The 19,838-nt window shown below is 42.6% G+C and overlaps 1 protein-coding gene across 1 annotated transcript in view; it reads right to left on the minus strand.

Moving 5' to 3' along the window:
* Positions 1-19,838, minus strand: part of ext1c (exostoses (multiple) 1c) — an 89,247-nt gene that overhangs the window by 60,179 nt on the left and 9,230 nt on the right. Inside the window, exon 2 of the mRNA XM_019269650.2 lies at positions 16,581-17,964. Coding sequence (XP_019125195.1) covers positions 16,581-17,527 — 947 coding nt within the window. The 5' untranslated portion in view covers positions 17,528-17,964. The remainder of the gene's footprint in view (positions 1-16,580; positions 17,965-19,838) is intronic.

A 19,838-nucleotide genomic window follows, 5' to 3' on the forward strand; every position in this document is an offset into this window, starting at 1 on the left:
TATATGGCAAAATAGTGTTTATTTTGATGAAAAACTACTATTTATATAGTAAAATATGTAATAAAATACCAACCTTAACAATAAAATAAGGAAATATACTGTTACCGTAATATTAGTAAAAGTTATACTGTACATATTACGGTAAAATTCTGGCAACCACAGCTGCCAGTTTTTCTATAGTCAAAACAGCAGTTCTTTTTTTACTTGTACTTAAGGTAACTGCAATACTTGTCATGGACAGTGCAACAGGATGTGTGATTTGGTTATAGATGTAAGTAAACATATAGAGCCTGCTCTGATGTTTTGAGGCTTAAAGTATTATACACAGATTTCTGTGGCTTGAATCAGGTTTATTATGACTCCAAAAGAGCTGGAAAGTAAGAGTCTAGTTGAAGCCCCTCATCATGTTTCAGACATCTATATGTTTTTCAGATCCCCCAAATGTTTATTCAATCAAAACCATCTGAGGACCAGTGAAGTAAACATTATATTATACAATATTTCATAAACAGCAAAGAATAAATAATAGTAATAATGTGATTTTTATCTTGTGACCCTTTAAAGGGGCACTGAACTAAACTACTTACCACCTCGACCAGCTACAACAGTAAAATGCATGAATGTCACTGTCACACATGATACTATCAGCTACAGTACAACAGACATTATTAGTTATTCTTCACACTCCTCCTCCAGCAACGAAGCGACTGAGGAAAGGTAAAAGGCGCAAGGAAAAGAGAAAAAAAGGAGAGACATAATCTACTTTTTGAAGTGAATATAACCAAGAAGGTTCACGCGCACTGCACCTGATCACATTATATCCTTATGGGCAGAAAGGCAAGGGGGGGATGGGGGAGCAGCGGAAGGACAGGCAACAGTGGAGCGAATGAATGAATTTTAGAAATGAAAGCAAAAGAGGCAGAAACAGTAAATCCCTTTTCCTGAAGGATATAAAACAGAACTGGAGAGTGGAAGGCAAGAGACAAAGAGAAGGAAAAGAAGGAAATATGTAAAGCCTCATCTTACAGTAAGGGGAAGGTCACTTACACGGAGAAAGAGACAGAGACAGAGTGCTCTGGTTACTGGCAGCCAGTGGACAGAGAGACAGAAAGAGTGATAACCAGGGGACAGCTGGAAACACCCGAGCAGGGCTGAGCGAGCAGGGCACTGCCAGCTGGGCACACAGCGAGAAACATGAGCAGGGGCGTGTGTGACTACATGCATCTTGTGTTGAGAGGACGATCAAGTGGAAGAAAGAGCAGCAGCAAAGACAGGAAGGAGAGAAAGAGTGTGTAAGGGCATACGAGGGGTATGCATGTGTGTTATCTGCTGCTCGGTGCTGGGTGAAAGGTTGGGAGTGACACTGAATGCCACTGCCGGACTGTTAGAGGTCATTATAGTAGATGCCAACAGCAAGCTAATAGTAGAATTGGTATAAGTATATCACAGCAGGGAATAAATACGGCAGGCTAAAGATGAATGGCTCCAAGACAAGTGGTGGAGTGTGAGGAACAGCCTGGAGAAATACGTAATATATCATATTCATTTAATTTTAGCACCGTGACAGAAATATCACATGAGTTATAGAGACAGCCCTGAAATTTTATGGTCCCCAGAGGACGAATCCTCTTGACTTTGGTGATCCTCTGACCTTTTATCTTGTGCCGCCAGTTGGCCAAAGTTTACACTTAGCCAGTGAAATATCTCAACATCTACTGGATGGATTAGCACAAATCCATCGAGGACGTCGAGGACTACGACTGGTAGACTGACAGCAGGTTTTTGAGCAAGCAGCTGTAAAATGAAGCCAACGCAGAAAAAAAACTGCAGTTCTTCAAATGGCCACTTGAGGCCGGCTACAAAGTGAGTCAAAATGTATGAAATGAAATGAGCCTTCAGGTTCTGGTCAGGCTTGAAATGATGAAAGCTGTATCAAAATGATGGTTTACCAAATGACTGAATTCTTGGTGCAGAATAAATATAATGCATCAACACAAGTCATTGAAACAGTATCAGTCGTTTGTTTTGTTGTCATTTAGGGGCAGCAGAATAAGCTAAGCATAAGGCCGACATACTACCAGCTTTTATAGACGATTAAGTAAATTACTGGTAATATGTTAGCAGGTAGCATTGATAGCATCCTATCCCTTAAGTCATCTTTCTGGCTGCCTGTTTAATCAAATCAAATTTTATTTGTATAGCCCAAATTCAGAGGGCTTCACACTGTATAATGAAAACTGAATTCTCTTTTTAGCTCTGTTTTTGCAACATCTATGCCTGAAGAAGCTCAATAAAAAAAAATAAAAAAACTGCAGTTCCTCCTTGCATGGAGAATGTTAGCACACGGATGTTAGCATTTAGCTCAAAGCAAAGCAATGCTGTGCCACTAGCATGACTGTGTTCATTTATTAACTTTAAACTTTTTTTTTTATGATATTACATTTTGGACATTTTTGTTCCCTACCCTGCCCCCGACGCACCTGCTCGCTGAGGAATGGAGATCCACACAGATGGTTCTATCATTAAGAGCATGGGACAACGCGATGGCGGGCATTGAACTTAATATGCTTAATGGTGTGTATAATGTAAAGGAAATGAGGACTGAAATGAGCGGCGGATTGGAATGAGTCAGGGCCCGCTGTAGTGTGAAGGAGCTCAGTGTGCCGAGGTTTTAATCTAGAGAGGAGACATTTAGGTTGAGCAGGCGGAGGCAACATAAAGCCTATTTTTCACATGACACGCAGACCTGACAAAGTGTGTGTATATTCGGCACAGTGCCATTTGGAGGAAGGCTGTTTTGTAGTGTGCTGTAGGTGAGTGTTCAGTGTAGTAGGCCATCTGACAAGCAAGTCCAGCAGGCCATACATCATACACTCAGAAGCGCGACTGCGGCTTGTAGGGTTTGTGTCTATGGTGCAGTTTCTCAGAGACTAACAGCGCAAAAGACATTTTGAGAGCAACTAAGGGGAAGTTTTGACTCCCTCGCTCTTCCTTTTCTCTTCTTGTTTCTCATTCATCAAAGGTGATGAGGAGGGAGACAGGCGAGGGTACTGAGCAGTCCCGGCACGGCTATCATTAAATAAGAGTTCAACACCAGAACTCATGAGTAATTCATGATCTTCTACACGTTCTTTATTTGCTAGGTAGCACAATAAAAGCCCTTATCTGGGACACCTGTACTGTATTGTCTGCTGTTGGGCTTGGCAACACTAATGCATGCAAACACAGACTCATGTACACACGTTAAAACTTGTGATGAGGGTATGACATTGCAAAAGAAGCAAGAAAACAGGTGATACCGATGAAAAGCTTAATTATTATTCTTACTACGCTGTGCACTGAAGTGAAACTACAAGAGAAAAGAAGAAGAAGAAGGAGCTTATCAGTTGTAAGAGTTGTGCAGTCGAGGCAGTGGTTTCCACCCTTGACAAAGAGATGTTGGCTAAACAACAGTGCAAGGAGGAGTACAGTAGGTCTGACTTCAAAGCCCTCTCTGGCACTGCACAAGTCAAGATGTTAGGAGAGACTGTGCTCCACTTATGCACAGGCTGCTACAGCAACCTTGCCAAGCTGCTTACTTATTCATTTTGAAAGTACCCAGTGTACTCTTTTTTTACTTGCACAAGACGTACAAGAAGTACTCCTCACATAATGACATGAAACACAGGTCGGGTTCCAACAAAGTGTCTAAACAATCTGTCATCCGCCACTAATGCCATTTCCAACACGTAAAGTGGCGATAAAGTGGAGTCGAACTGTTTGCTCAAATGTGGGTGAGAAAGCAGAAGACAGCCTGTACGTGAGCTGTCAGTCCAAACAGTGTGAAGAAGAACATGAGAAAACCACACGCACACAAACGTGCTACAAACACTCCAATAAAGGATGATGTGTGAGTGAAATAATTAAGCAATACACGCAGAGTGTTATGAAATAGTTTGCATTCAAAATACTAGAGGGTTGCTTAGAAACGTGCCCTCATCCAAATCCTAGTTTAACCCCAATACCCCACTGCCTTATTAAAAAAACGGGATACATGGATCATTTTAATGTGGCATACATTAATGAGTCCTTTGAACCCTGCAGTGCTCGGGATTATCACTGTGTATCAGTCATTTATCTCAAGCCCGGGCCAATCGGAGCACTTCATTCTACATCAAAGATAGAAAAAAAAAATGTTATTAAAAAGCCTTTTCATCTTATTGCAGACTTACACTACATGATGTTTTCTGACCTAATTTCACACCATAGATTGCAAGCAATTTGGGTCCTGTGAGTAAGTGCTTGAGAAACATGTTGAGAGTTGGTTTGGGACAGCAAAATCTAGACTGAATGATTCATGATTCATTAGCCATAAACAAATGTGCCTTCCACTTTCCCGCTATATTAATTATTGTTCCTCCCTTGATATCACAGAATCATCTTCCTCGCCTCCGTAATCACTAAACCACAGACTCTCAGTATGTGGTGCTGAGGTCTAAGGTCAAATAGATGCTATCAAAAAACAGTAAACAAGTGAAATCCAGGCCACTCAGAGGAGGTTCAGCTCCTTAACTGAATAAGGAATGAAAAATGTCTCCCTCCATGTCTCTCTCTCTCCCAGCTGCATTGTCATTGTCAAAGCTTTCACGCTCCAGTTGGCCTGGACAAAAAAGAGCGAGGTCGCCAGAGGCTTTTCCTGCTATGATCGCTGTAGTGTTAGCCGGGGTTGATAAAGGGCCCATTAGGGCACTCAATGGGCACCCATTAAGAGGACACCCACTCTAGTGAGGGAGCCCCAGGGCCAAACAGCTTTCCTTAAGAAACCTGATAGGCACCTGACAGACTGGAGCCGCCAACTCGATATGCCAGATATAACAGAGTCTAAAAGAGAAAACAAAGCATGACTTGAGGTGATTGAGGAACGAGGACGACATAGTGAACAACACAAGCTTTGCGAGTGTGAAACTTGTGTTACGGCAGCAGCAAAAGATCTCAGGATTGCTTATTTGTTTGCAGTCTTCAAATAGAAGAGAGGTTCGACATCTTCTACACACTTTGCTGTATGAACTGGGTGTTGGGTTATTGGTTTTGGAAAGCTACAAAATGTGTTGGATGCAGCCCCCCATGATTTCAACATCAGAAGGTGGGGCCTTGATTCTGGCCCAGTCTGATTTATTAGAGCCCAAAACCACGCCTGAGCCTGACACATGCGCAACAAAAATGCTCCAGCCCAAGTCAGCAGGAAGCCTGAGGCCAATATTTTTTTTACTTGAAAACAATCCTAATAATCAGCCATCAAAATGGGCTCATCACTTGGCGCTGATGTGACAAGAACACAATGACACAAAGCAAGCTCGCACAGACAGAGCAGATACATGTGTAAAGAACAGAACATCCAGACACTGACAAACTGGAAACTATTCAAAGTTCTCCTTCACCTGTTTTCTTTGTATTCTCCATAAACACACAGTTTGCATGTGACAATGAGCCCAAATCCGACCTGAATATGTCAAGTCCATCGGGCGCGGTCAGGTTACACACATCACTTTGGAAAGTGTATGCTGATTTGTATCATTGAAACTCCCCTCTGAGTCAACAGCTACTGTGTTTCAGCCAGAATCCAGCCCTATCGAGGAGAAAGTGTCTCAGGCAGCATATTCTTTTCTGCAAAAAACTCTAAAATGTTTTTTTGTACTTTATTTGATCTCCAAAGTGATAAAAGTGAGCAAAAATGCAGATTTCATTTGCAGAATGTTTCTCCAAGCTAACATCAATATCTTGTCCTGCATGTTATCACATTTGGCTTTGGTTAGCTTTCCGCCCTCGACTGTTTCTAATGAAAAATGGAATCATCACACTACCATAACTACTGTGTGTGTGAGCCTAATCTCCCACATTATCACTGAGACAGCGAGCCCCTACTGTAACTGCACAGCGCCACTTATACAGTCTATGTGGATTAAATAGATCTTGAAATCCTTTAAAATAAATTGAGGTTATGCCTGCCAGGAGTTTTCACTTGCCGTGGTCTGTACCTGTGTAAATAGTGAGCTGAGATGATCAGTCCAAATGCATTTTTAAATGATCACTGTTTTCACATATGTGTGTAATAAGTGAACACAGCAAGGTCAACCAACAGACAGCGGATATTACAGGTAAGATGATCTCCTTTGAAGCAGCTGGACTGTATTAGCTGCACAACGTGAGCAGGTTTTATGATTTTTGGGATAATAATGAAGGCAGGTCTGTTTCCTCCACCAACAAAATCAAATGTTTCATCCCCAAAATGAAATACCATGTGTTAACAAGGGCAGTGCATACTTTCAGAACAATTACTAGCATGTAAGCACTGGTTGTAGAAATTGTTGGGCCTAGTTTAGCATTAGCATTTAGCATTTGGTGTTTGATTTTACCAGTTTTCTAATAAAGCACCTTTTATAACAGGCTTATAAGTTCACCAATTGCATTGTTATTGGTTAATAAACCATTTATCAATCCTTTATACATAATTTAATAAAATTCATTTATAGGATTAAATATGAAGATACAGCTAGCATCAGGTTAGCTTACTGAAAAACAGGGGACAACAGTCTGTCCAGCAGGAACCAAATTCACCTTCAGCTCAGTAATTAATAAAGCCATCTTGTTTTTTCTGTACAAACAGTGAAAAAATGACCAGTCACTGTTTTTATGACTATTTGGCTGTGAGCAGTAGCTTCCCGTGGTCTCTGTTGGTTGCCTGGCCACTGCACAAAGCCAGGAAATCGTCTGGTGTTTCCCAAAATATCAAACTCTTAAGCATTTATTTAATGATTGCAACAAAATCCCTTTGCTCTTTGTGTAATCAGTACTGTCAGTGTAAGTTATATGTAATTATGTAGTTATATATAGTTATATCTAATGGGTAATGTTTAAAGGGGACATATTATTTTAAAAAAATCACTTTTTCAGCTCTTCTACACTAATCTACCCCCAGTGTTAAAAACAACTGCCTCCATTTTGTGTGAGCTGCTACAGCCACACTGTCTCTTCTGGCTTGTCTTTGGAACATGCTGTTCAGATGTTCAACCCCTAGTGACATCACTAACAGGTTCATGAACATATTCCAGAACCAGAACCATGTTTCTCTCAGTGGTAGCCTGATGCCTGGTTCCGGGTGGAATGAGCCAGCAGCTCATTAGAACAGCCTGTGCTTGATCCGTGAGGAATTTTGACCAAAGAATTTCATGTCACATGTCACCAAAACACCTGGGAATTGAATATAATATGACTCCTTTGAGTTATAAATGTTGGTAATCCATCAAAAATTCTGATATTAAAATATATTTTTGCTCTTTTCCAGACGTTAAGTGGTGGAAAGGTCCAATCAGTCAAAGACATTTTCACAAACTGGAAACTGGAAAGTTTTGAATGGCTCATAAACCTTCTAAAATGGTATCTTACTGGAAATTGTTACAAATTTCCGGTTAAGGAATCAATCCATCAGCACACTGTGTGGGGAATGAATCACCCATCAGCTGTAAAGCTTGTTCAAGTCCTTTTCTTTCCTGACATTTCCCATGCTGTCCAGCTCATCCACATATGAAGTGTGAGCGGTGGGTGTGGGTGGTGTGAGGGTGACGGGGAAACACAGTGTCAGACCAGAGATGCCTAGATTAGGAAGTCAGAGCAGAGAGGGGGCTGTTCGTCAGAGCTTGCGAGCACGCATAGGTGCATTCATGTGAATGTAACGAACACAATGGCGTGCCAGACTATTGTGTGTAACAGTACAGACATCTGTGCTGTCAAAAAAGTTTGCCTTCATGGAGAAGCAGGGTCTGTTGATAAATTATGCATACTGGAGCACAGAAATATGGTAGGAGGCTTGCAGTCAACTGTAGGAGGACTTTGTACAGTACAGTGTATAAAAAATAGTGAGAGAGGAGGAGGAGGACAAGATGCTGGAAGAAAAGTTATGGGGTTGTGCAGAGGATACATGCTAAGGTGTGAGTTAGAGACAGAAAAAGAATTAGTGTGAGCTGCAAAGCCCATATATGTGCATATATATGTGCAGACGCATGCAACATGCTGTTTATCACAGCTGTTAGCTCGGCAGGTGTTTTTCATGCAGGGATTAAAATGAAGACCGTAGGTGAAGCCCGGGCGTGGCGGATGTGTCCATCAGGCATTTTCTGACTTTGTTTGGGTATAAAAAGAAAAATCTTGTACAACACAAAGCCGTTGCGACCTTGATTGCCTCATGCGGCGGTGCGGTTCCAGTGCCACTGGTTCTGCCAGTGCGACTTGTAAACAAGCTTTTGTCACGTTGAATGCCCTCAGACTAAACACGCAAATTATAAGCTATTTTAAAAAACGACAAGACACGAAAAGAAACGGCAACGCTTAGGAAGTGGCAGGCTCCCAATGTAAGTCAAGTTTTTAAACAGTGAGCAGCGGTTGAGAGAACAATGAGGGGATGAAGATATGACCATAAACATTTAATGGGAAACAACAAGCAGGTTGTGTCTGGCCTGGTCGAGAATACACATTTCATTGTCGCAAGACTAAGGAATGCAAGCTGTGGTTTTTCTGCCTTTCAGATGAGCACATGAGCGGTCTGGAGAGTGCAGTAGAACTCTCAGTGAGCATAAACCTCCGCCAACACTGAGCACTCTTCCAAGTCAATGTTACAGCCAAAGACATCATTCCCATCAGTTGAAGTGGAGTCAAATTAATTTTGTGACCTTGTAAACATGCCTTTTGGATATGAGTCCCCCCCTCTCATAGTTGTGGCCAAAACATAATAATCATCTAAACACTGGAATTTCAGATTAGATAGAGCCAAACTTTACAAAGGATTCCTTGGCCAGTATGATCTGTCCACCGGAATTCATGAAAGTCAGTAATAAAATTTACTCAAATCAAAAATCAATATTGTTAAGAATTATTCAAATGAAAATAAAATATGCATTGATTTGTTGTTTTAAATTATATTTCAACAAGTAAATCTTAGATTAAGTTATCAATCAATGATACATTTGATGAGTAACATGAGAAAAGACTAAAGATCCCCGGAAAGCTACAACACAGGTACCACACAGAAACTTGTGCTTCAAGACTGTCGAAGCTCCGGTGGACACTCGGGGGGACAGCTGCTCATGGCTGGTTAGCTCGGTTAGATCTGACAGGTCCGCTCTGTATGGCTGTCACAGTCTGTCACTCACTCCGGCCCAGTGTTTGTCCTGTGCAGGTCTGTGCTGAACATTTTACATTTGCTAAGAGGGAGGGCAGAATTTGAAGCTTAAATTTGTGGATCGTAAAAACCAAAACAACGAGCTGAAAGATCCTTTGATCTGCATCAGTTCCAGTGAACATGGTCGGGAATTAACACAACCTCTGAAACCAGCTCTGAAACCAGGCTGGCAGGAAATACAGCCTACCAATGGGGTTTTCTTGCCGAGTTTGGCTCCTGGCATCCCGGGACTGAGTCAGTTCAGTTAGCTACACGGCTGACTGAACTAACAACAGTTTCGTGGTTCACTATTTAGCCGTCTTTCCATCATTAAAGTCTGTAAATCACCTCAGTGGTGTAACATTATTCCCTGTCCTTCAATCACAGAGAGTTGAAGCTGAGCAGTCGGAGCACATCAGAGGGAAAAGCAGCAGATATATAGTGAATAAAAACTGATCCAGTTTGAATAAAGTTCTGAAGTTGTGCTTTTGTACAGTAATCAGTGAGGCCCGGACAGAGATGACTGTAGCAGCCCTCACACTCACTCATAGACAGCAACATCCCTTTCGACCTTTAAAAAACTTGTAAAAACCTTTCTGTTTCGAGAATGCTTCCCTGCCTAACAAAACTAACAAAACTAACAACTACTCTGTGCTCCTTTACACCTTTCTCAGTTTATGTCCTCCTCTGTAAGTCGCTTTGGATAAAAGCGTCTGCTAAATGCAATGTAATGTAATAGACTGGATCAAACAGGAAGCACTCAGAAGAGAGAAAGCGTTTCATTGGATGTAAAATTAGTACACGCCCCCAGTCGCAGGATGACATCATCAACAACTTTTTATGGTTTATCAGGAAATGACAAACTCTAACATACCATGAAGAACACCTGAACATACTGAAAACATGACTTTGTGTCAGTGTTGGACAGACACTGGAGGACAGAGGACAGACGGGAAAAAAAGTTTGACTTCATGGGGCCTTTAAAAAAAATAGAAATATTGATTATTGCAGCTTGAAAGAAAAACAAAATCAATCTACTGCATCAGCTGGTGAGGAAGCAGGTTTATTTCAAGCCCTCTGTAAAAAAAACCATTGCTGAGCTGTAGAAGCAGTCTGCGACTTTATGAATACATATGACCAGACGTCACGGACGCACAAGCGAAGGAGGAAGACTGATGTGTGGGATTAGAAAGATATGAGCTGCAGAGGAGGAAAAAGAACGGAGGATGGAGTGAACAAGTGCCAGAGAATTGCAAAGGCTGCTTCTCATTTCCAAGTATTCTAAACAGAGACAGCAGAGACGGACCACACCAACCACACACACATACACACACTCAGACCACAGCATCTTCAGAGGTACAATTTCACAGGGCCTAATTACAGTGGGCTGCAGCGCCTCTTCTTTGGTTTACCAAAATCTCATCGCACACACACACACACACACACACACACACACACACACACACTCTCATATGGCGTTTACAGATCCAGACACGTACACAACTGTGCACGCACACACCCCAACATATTATTTTGAATTTCACATCTACAGAAGTAGCAGCTACACAACAATAAAAAGGATTTTTTTTGTTTCCCAGCAGATAACAATGACACTGCTTTCCTTTCAAATCCTGATTTGGTTTTCATGCAGCGCGTTGAAAGCCTTTATAGGGCAGCGTTTACAGCATAAGAGTCTGCAAATTTCCTGTTCAAATTACATATGCATGAGAGTATTTCTAAAGCATTTCCTTCTAACATTTACCGTAGCCAATATACTATTAAATGGCTCTCTCTCTTGTAGTCCTCCAGTTGTGTTTTGTCTGATTAGTATGCTGCATCCGTCCTGAACTGCTACCCAGGTTTTAAAGTCTGATTGCTCACTCTTTCTCTTTCAACAACCTTGAGTTCTTCAAGGAGGGTCATGAATAATGACCCATCAGTTTCCAGCACCAGCGCTTATACACCGAGGCCGAGGCCATTTAAGACAAACAGAGAAGTACAGCGTTTCGCCATCACACATCCTCCCTGCCGCTTCGATCCCATCCCTTCTATCCTGTCTGTCTCTCCGTTTAAGACCGGTTCACCCGCCCGCACAAACACTAGTTGGTCTGAAAAGAACCTGAGAACTTTGTGTTCTCTGGTGTACCTTTTGTATCTCCTAAATATCCCTCGCTTTCTTTCTGCACCCTCTTGTTTTTCACACTCTTGCTCATTTACATTCACTGTACAATGCACGTTTCTCTTCCCTTTCTTAGAGAATTTTCTAAAGTGAGGGAAACTAGGCCATTAGGCTGCAGCACAGCTTCTCCCTCGCTTCAAGTATCCCCTCTCTTCCAATTCCCCTTTTTCTCTGCTCTGTCTTTCTATCCCACTTCGTCACCCTCCCTCCTGCCCTGTCTCATTCTGGCTTTTTTCCTTAAGTCGCCCGCGGTATCCTCTGGTCTTTCCTCCATTTTTTTGTAATCTTTATCGCGTCATTCTCCTTTTCTTCCTTTCTGTCTTGCTGCTCTTTACTGCCTTGGGTACCACTGCGTCCACCTTGTCTCTATGCTACTTCCTTCTGTTTTTGCTTCTATCATCCATAATCCATGCACACACACAGACAGACACGCACACTCAAACGAACACATCAATTCAATAGACCAGAAAAGTATTTCCAGGCACCTTCTGTTCTTATTCAGATTTCATTTTCCCTATGGCAGATTTTAATGGGATTTTTGGGTACCATTTACCAATCATCGTCTACTTTAAAAGAGTCAAATTATGTTAATAGAAATGGTAGGGGACAGAAGTAAAAAGTGTTTAAACTTAATCTGTTTTTAAGAACTATTTTGCTTACGACGTGGAGTTATTATCATTGTTTCATGAAGCACATGTGACATAAATATTTTATCTTTACACAGCTGCCTTAAGTTCTGACTGTCACAGTGATGTGGTTTAAACCTGCACTAGCAGTAACTGAGTGTGCTCTTGGGTTGCAAACCACTTTGTTTTGGTGGACAGGCGTCTTTGCTGGATGATTCAGGATAACTCACACTCCCCACAGTGGACACTCTTCATTTAAGCTTTTTTTCAGCCAAAGAAATATCCAGTATGAAACCTGTTGATAGAACGCCCTGTGGATTATAGAATAAGAGAGATACTGTTTTGAGAAAAAAACAGATGTGTTTTCAGTGCTGTGAGGACCACAGATACATTCCATTCCCCTTCATCACAGGGAAAAGTTCTGAAGTCCTGAAAACCTGAGAAAATACAACCAAATCTTCAGCTGAAGGGTAAAAAGAAAATGACAGTAGTCCTGTTCATATGATGTGAAATGACATGGGCTTACTGTAAACAGGCCACGAGGGGCTGCAGTGATCAGGCAATGAAATCCATTCCAGTGGGAGTCAGTTTGCTTCATAGATCCATTTAGGTTTATCAGAGACCCAAACACTGTACAGAGGTCTGAAATAATACACCGCTCTCAGTACACAGCAATCTAACAGGAGTGTGCGCTTGCTCTTATTTGATTGGCCAAAGGAGCATCTTGCTGGATGGTGTTGCATTTGTGTTGGGTCAATATTTTTGCTGCTGTGTTTCTTGCGCTGACTCACTGAAATGAATCAGTGCTGAAACAATGAGTTATCAGTTAAAGCAGAAAGTGCTGTTCTTTCAGATTTCTCTGTAAATATCTTATTTATAGATTCATTGATTAATGAACTGATAATGAAAATAATCAATGTTACATCAATGAGCTGTATTTTTTCACACAATTTGATCTTTATCTAAATTAAATAAAAATATAAATTAAAAAAATCTAATAACACAATGCAAATAAATAAAAATCAATCAATAAAGTTCACTGTAAAAAACAATTCAAACAGTTTCCAGTGTTCTCATTGGTCTAAAGGTGGGTTGGGATAAAGATGATGTCATGACGGTCTATTGATCCATCCGTCCCATTCTCCCTCCCTCCTCCCCCTCTTCCCCCTCATGCCCTTTGTCCGTCGGTTGCAGTCTTGTCCGGGTCCCTCGGGGCTAATCTCCTGGTGTACCAGATGCATGTGCTCATTAACCTGGTCCCACCTTCTAAGAGCCTCATTGACCGTGACACTGTCACACACACACACACACACACACACACACACACACACACACACACACACACACACACACACACACATATAGCAGTGACAGTGCACATGCTCGCTTGGTGACATTATTTTTAGCAAGCTGGTTTTCCAGGTGCAGGACTTTGACAAAAACTTCAGAGAAGAATGAAAGAGAAGGATAGAGAGACACAAGAGAGGGAGAATGTGTCAGCAGACAGATGGAGAGGTGATGGTGTGTGTCCACCTGAAGGGAGCATTTTGGTTTTCACACAGAAATCTTGCTCATGCAGTTTGTTTATTGTCCTCATCTCTTTTTCTCTCATTCATCTGGATTCCACGCTGTCCGCGGTTCTCATAGTCTCCCCTCTCTAACCTCTTCTTTCCTCTCAAAGGGAGACTCAAAAGATGCTAAAAGACAGATGGATCCCTCACCTTTCTTCCCTTCCTCCCCCACGCCCCTCCTTCACACCTCACTCTCCAAGGCTAAAAGCCTCGTGTTTCCAGAGAAAGAGATTTTATACAAAAGGGAAGAGGGCTAAAAAAATCATCCATCTTTTTGTGTTTTTCCTACGAACAGCAGCTGTCTCTCACGCTGCCTCCCCCATTCACACCCTTACACCCTCCGAGCCGTTGCCGTATCCAAATCTACTGCAAAATAACACCCCCCTCCCTCCCCCACACTATCCTCCTCCTCATACCCCCTGCCCACCCGGGTGTCTGAGTAGCGGGCTGTGTGGAATAAATGAGCTCATTCATACAGTGTTGAGCAGCTCCATCCCTTTGCTGCATGGCCCAATGTAAACAAGCCTAAGGTAAGCTCGTTATAAGCTACAGCAGCATGGAGTGTGTGTGTGTGTGTGTGTGTGTGGATCAGAACCACCTCCTAACTGCTGCTCCGGGCTAAACGATGAAAAGTCACATTGTTTAGTTTAAAAACATTTTTTTAGGCCTTTATTTGATATCACCTGAAAACAACTTCCACCTCCCAGAGGCTTCCATTCAAGACGGCTTCAGCAGAAAAGTTCAGTTAGTCCAAGGCAGAGGAAACGTTTTAGTAGAACACTGCACAGCTTCATTAGAATGGGATGATCTCTGATCATTAAGTTCACATATTTCATTCATTTATAGTTATAGTAGAAGTTATTTTCCCAAAGCCCTGTGACACAAAAAAATAATGTTCTGCTAAAATAATTAATTAGTCAATTAATCAATTAGTGGGCTAAGAGAAAAGTAACTATTATCATCATTAACTATTTTGTCAAATGTCAGCGTCACAAATGTGACAATGTTCTGCTTTTCCTTTGTTGTGCATTATTAATAAATAATAAATGAATGAAATGAGCTAAAATAAATTAGAATAAATGAATGTCTCTGGGTCTGAATGTCTCTAATTTTCTGACCTTTAATGAACTTAATCTAATCTGACTAATTAGCACCAGCATATTCTCGGTTGGCTGGCATGTTAGTGCTAATTAGACTAATTCACGAGCACAATTTCACTCTCAGAGTTAGCAGCTTTTTTATTAGAATGAACTGTGGCAAGTATTAGAGTTAAGTTGAGGAAAAACAGACAACCAGCGGGTTAACTTCAACACTTCAATAATCTAATGACAGTGTCTTGTTCGGAGGAGTCCCATGTAAGGCAGAAATATACAGTTTGTGTGTCTCTAACATCTTATTCTCATTCTTTCTTTCTTCTTTCTTTCGCTGAAATCCATCTCCTCCTGTCTCTGGATGTTCTGCGTCATCACGATCCTGCTCTTGGTATATCCGTGTGTGAATGGACAGGCACAGACTTTATAATGAGGAGCTCTGTCAGCTTCACACACTTTTACTGCAAAGTGTAAGTTAAGCAAGAATAGGAGTGAGAACAGAGAGGCACAGTGTCGATTCTCCACATCAACTGTGTGTGTGTAGGACTGTATAGAATGAGAGAGGGTGACTTTGCATGAAACTAAACTTCAGTGGTACTCCTTCATCCCCACCACCAGCATGGAGGACCCCCACCCATCAAGTTCAACAACATTCAGTTATTAAATGCCGAGCTTACACCACACTTACTTTGCACACACTATAGTAATGAGATAACTGCGGTGGACTTGTGAATGGAGTGGAGTGGAGATATGAATGACAAATTCAGTTCCTATTGTGTGTTTTGAGTGCGTGCGTCATCTGTTAATTTTCATCTGTTTTTAACTCAGTGTCGTCCTCATAGGACGTGTTTACCAAGCGGCTGTATTATTGGCAGATGGGTGTTTCCTGAAGCTTTTATTAACTCAACAATGGTGCTTGCATACTTGAAAACCACTCTGCACACGGGCTGAAGTGGAAATGTATTGTACAATGGTATATGCCTTTTTTTACAAACTGTTTTCAAACCCCAGCAAAGGTCATATGCTGAAGTTAATTGGTTTTAATAATGAATCATTGCTCTAAGTATTGCAGATTGCATTGCCGGAATCCAATTTCCCAATATGTTGTATCCACTCCAGCCAGCGTCTAACAAAATATTGTTTCAATTAAAGTGGTGAGCTTATCTCAATGCAACAACAGCAAGAAAACGTGAAGAAAAGTAATCATCATTTACGCCGTACATCCAGCAGCGGCTTACTCGCAGAGATTTCACAAAGCCGTTCTCTGTGGCGACCTTTGCTTCGGCTCATTACACTGTGTACTTTCACTTGTAATTAATTAGCTGGAGACGTGTTTATTTCCTCGTCTTAGAGACCCAAATACAAACTGGAAATAACTGCATGTTTTGTTGAATATTCCTCTATCACACTGTGAGATTTATCCTCACTCTGAACAACAAAGCAGCTCAAGGTCAGTAATTACAAGTTGAGGACGTTACAGCCACTGTTTTACTGTACTTTTAACAGCGCTACTACAGGAATGAGAGAGCTGCTGTGAATTGTGACCTGAATTGAAATTTCCAGAGCCTTGAGTCTGTGTCTCAAATCTTTGATCTGGAAAACAACTGCCAAACATCATAAACCTAAATAGTCAAAGATTGTGCAGCCATAAAAGAGACAGAAATAACCAGTGGGACACAAAAGCTACTCCTGACACTGCTTGTAGAAAATCAGTGACATCTAAAGGAGCAATGAAACAGCATGTAAAGTTCAAATAAAAAGGCAAACGGAACAACACCGCTGTGGATTTCCCAATAAAAGAATTCCACCTGACAGCCTGTCCTTTTAATGCCTGTACAGCGCTACACTGCCTCTCACCTCGCTTTTCATTTTAACATCACCTCATTACTGCCCTCCCCACTGGCCATGTGACCTCCGTCTTACCTCTCATATTCCAGGTTGTCATGGTCACAGCGGGCATCTTTGTGCTTCTCCCAGTCCTTCCCGTGGCGGCAGGTTGTCAGCGACACAATGTCCTTCCCGTTGTGGATGTGATGAAGTGCGTTTCTGGTGTCTGAGCCGATGCCCGTCAGGTAACGCTTCCCCTTGAACATCAGCAGGTACTTTCTTCGTGGCGGTATGGTGTTCCTCACCAGCCAGCCGCGCTCTCCACCCTTCTGTGGGTGATCCTTTGAGAACAACGGGATGGAGACGTCAAAGCCTGGCCTGAAATGTTCTGCGTTGAGGCTGGCTTTGGCTAAGATGGCCTGGCCGATGTTGAAGCCCAGGTCCTCTGTGTAGTTAGGCCAGGTGCCTGAGTACAGATTGAAGATCAGGTGGTTTCGCCCATCATTCCATAGCGGGTAACCACGGATACGTTCATCCACGTTGGGCACAAACTGTCCTGATAGCTGGTCCCGGTCTAAGGTGTCTATCCCGAGCACGAACAGACATGCCTCGCGAGGGTCTGACGTGTAGTACCGAGACTCACCTATAGACATCAGGATCTTCCTGTAGCTTTCCGACACACGATCATTTTTCTCTGATGGATATATATACACCCTGAACCCTTCCCTTCCTCGACGGCGACACCGCGAGAAATCAAAGCAGGTCTCCATGCGGCAGCGACTGTCCTTATAAATGGCGGACCACGCCTGGCGGCGCTGGCGGGGCGACTCGGCCGACCCGGGGTCTGTCTGGAGCTCATCCAGGTGGGCATAGCGGGGCAGGAAGGCCCTGTCAGTCCAGTTGGGCCAGGGGCGCACCACTTCCCCCCGCTGCCGTGTCAGCAGCCGGAGCAGACGCAGCTGGACTCCTCCACCCCAGTAAAAGAGGACCAGCCAGCAGCACGCACACAAGCCCAGCAGAACATACTTCTTACGCGCCTGCATGGGGGCCTGTCACAGTCTCTTTTTTCCACTCTGTCTCTCTCTCGTCCTCTGATTTTCTTCTCCTCTGCCCCTCAGCTCTGTGGCCTCACAGGGGCGGGGTGATCTGTGATTTCTAACAAGGAGCTTCTAACGGAGGACAATGTGTTAACAAGGACATCACTGCCTCTGAGTGTGGCCCAGTCCACTTTGCCATTTAGGATGACGCAATCTGAGTTACTGAGTCTCCTCACTTTCTGCCTTCCCCATTTGCTCTCCACTGTACTCTCAGATGTGTGTACTAGCCCGTCTCTGCTGTGGCATTCGTTGCTGCTGCTCTTGTGTGCATTTCTTCCGCTGCCCAGCCTCGTTGAGAGTGATGAAGGGTGATTTCTCCGCTCTCTCAGGCCAAGCTTGCTGCCTCATGGTGCCTGGCGCGACTCCTGTCTGCAGGGCCCCTCCTGGGGAGAAGTAAATAAACAAGAATACAGATCAGTACACAGACAGAGCCGCCGTTCTGCAACCAACACTGTGATTAGTCATGAAATTGCCGTTAAGATATGCCACAGCCAACGGGTATAAACTTTCATTTGCTTTTCATTTTGGACAGACATATGTAATCTGCAACCCCAACCGCATTTAATACATACAAACACACACATAATGAAATAGCAATAAAGTAGCACAGCTGGGTAGTGTTTCACAGGCAGCAGAGGATTATAAACTGTCAGAGTCCCTCTTTAGCTCAAGCTCATAAAGTGAAAATTGAGAAAAGCACAATTCAGTGCACTCTTAAAAAATGCATCCATCCCTGATTATCCAGCCATCAAAACCACCTCCCCATGAAGTCCACCTTCCCCTCCATCTCCCGGCCTCCACATTCCTGTGAAAACGATGGATTTTTACAGGCCCATATGCCGTGCTGCAATGATACGCAGCAACTTCTGGAATAGTCTTTTTTTTTCCGACAGCACATTAAACCTGGAGCAGCATATGGGACTAGATATCATCATGCTCTTCAAGCTCCAGTTGAACCGAGCCAGATACAGTTGAGATGAAGTGGAGGAGAAAATAAGAGAGTGTTTAGAAATGGAGATTTGGAAACGCAGAAGGAAAACAGAGGCACTTTATGACTCTGAAACGTCCGTTTACCTCGGGGAGACGGAGTGAAGGCTGTTTTTGTTACACTCGCAAACTTGCAACGGTTTTTCAGACTTATATTTTTGCCAAACATCCCCCCATAACTCTCCAACATGTACAGTATACGTGTGTGTGTGTGTGTGTGTGTGTGTGTGTGTGTGTGTGAGGAGAACACTTCACAGTGAAGGGCAGTGTTCGTACTGCCAGCTGCCACACAAAGGCAGCTTTCAGGTCTCACCTGGCCGCTCACTCTCTCAACCTCTCATTCACATTCCCCATTTCTGCCTCTTCTCCAGCCAAGCAGAAGTGATGCCTGCCTTCTCTGCTTGCAATAAAACAAACAGCACACCGGTGATGTGGGTAAACAATGTATCCTCTGATTTCTCCACCTCAAACGGACAGCGGAAATAATGATTTATGTGTGAAAAGCCCAGCTTTGGAGAAATGAATAAAAACAGCTTGACCACCATGCATGTTCACTTCACGTGTAACTGCTTTTCAGTACGATCCAACAACTTTCTACAACTAAAGCTAACATGTAAAGTTATTACACTTTCACCAAAAAGCCAAAAATGTGTGCTCTACATGAGTTAGGTGTACAAAAATGTGTCTATAGATATGCCTAAAGATAAAGTCTTCATGCAGCCATATCTATATGCTTATGGAAAAACAACGTTGTTGGTGTTTGTGAATGTTTTTGTACTTGCAAGTGGTGATGACTCATGATTCATAACTGATGTTGTTTATGCAGCAAAAATGGCAAATATTTGCTGATTCAAGCTTCTCAAATGTGGGGGTTTTCTCTATTTGAAATTCGTGTACATGAAATATATTTGGGTTGTCGACTGTTGGTTGGCCAAAACAAGAAATGACATGCCACGTTTACCTTCATGTCATTTTTTCAATCCAGATTAGTCAAATAGAATACAGAGTCATCAGTAAAGAAAAGTTTGCAGCCCTACGTGTGCTTCTGTTGTCTCTTTGCTATCGCGAAACAAAACCCATGAGCTGTGCTGATTGTGAGTGAGAATGTGAGATGGAAAAAAATGTTATTAATGTTATATTGTTAGCTTACCCAGTAACATTAGCTTGCCAAAGGCAGTGGAGGGACCAGGAACAAATGTATGAATGTTTACACCATAGAATTCAGGGTTAAGTTGTGTGTTGTCTGGATTTATTCAGACCTTTTTTTTGT

This window comes from Larimichthys crocea, chromosome XIII (genome assembly GCF_000972845.2).
Source record: "Larimichthys crocea isolate SSNF chromosome XIII, L_crocea_2.0, whole genome shotgun sequence".
In the NCBI taxonomy this organism is placed as follows: domain Eukaryota; kingdom Metazoa; phylum Chordata; class Actinopteri; family Sciaenidae; genus Larimichthys; species Larimichthys crocea.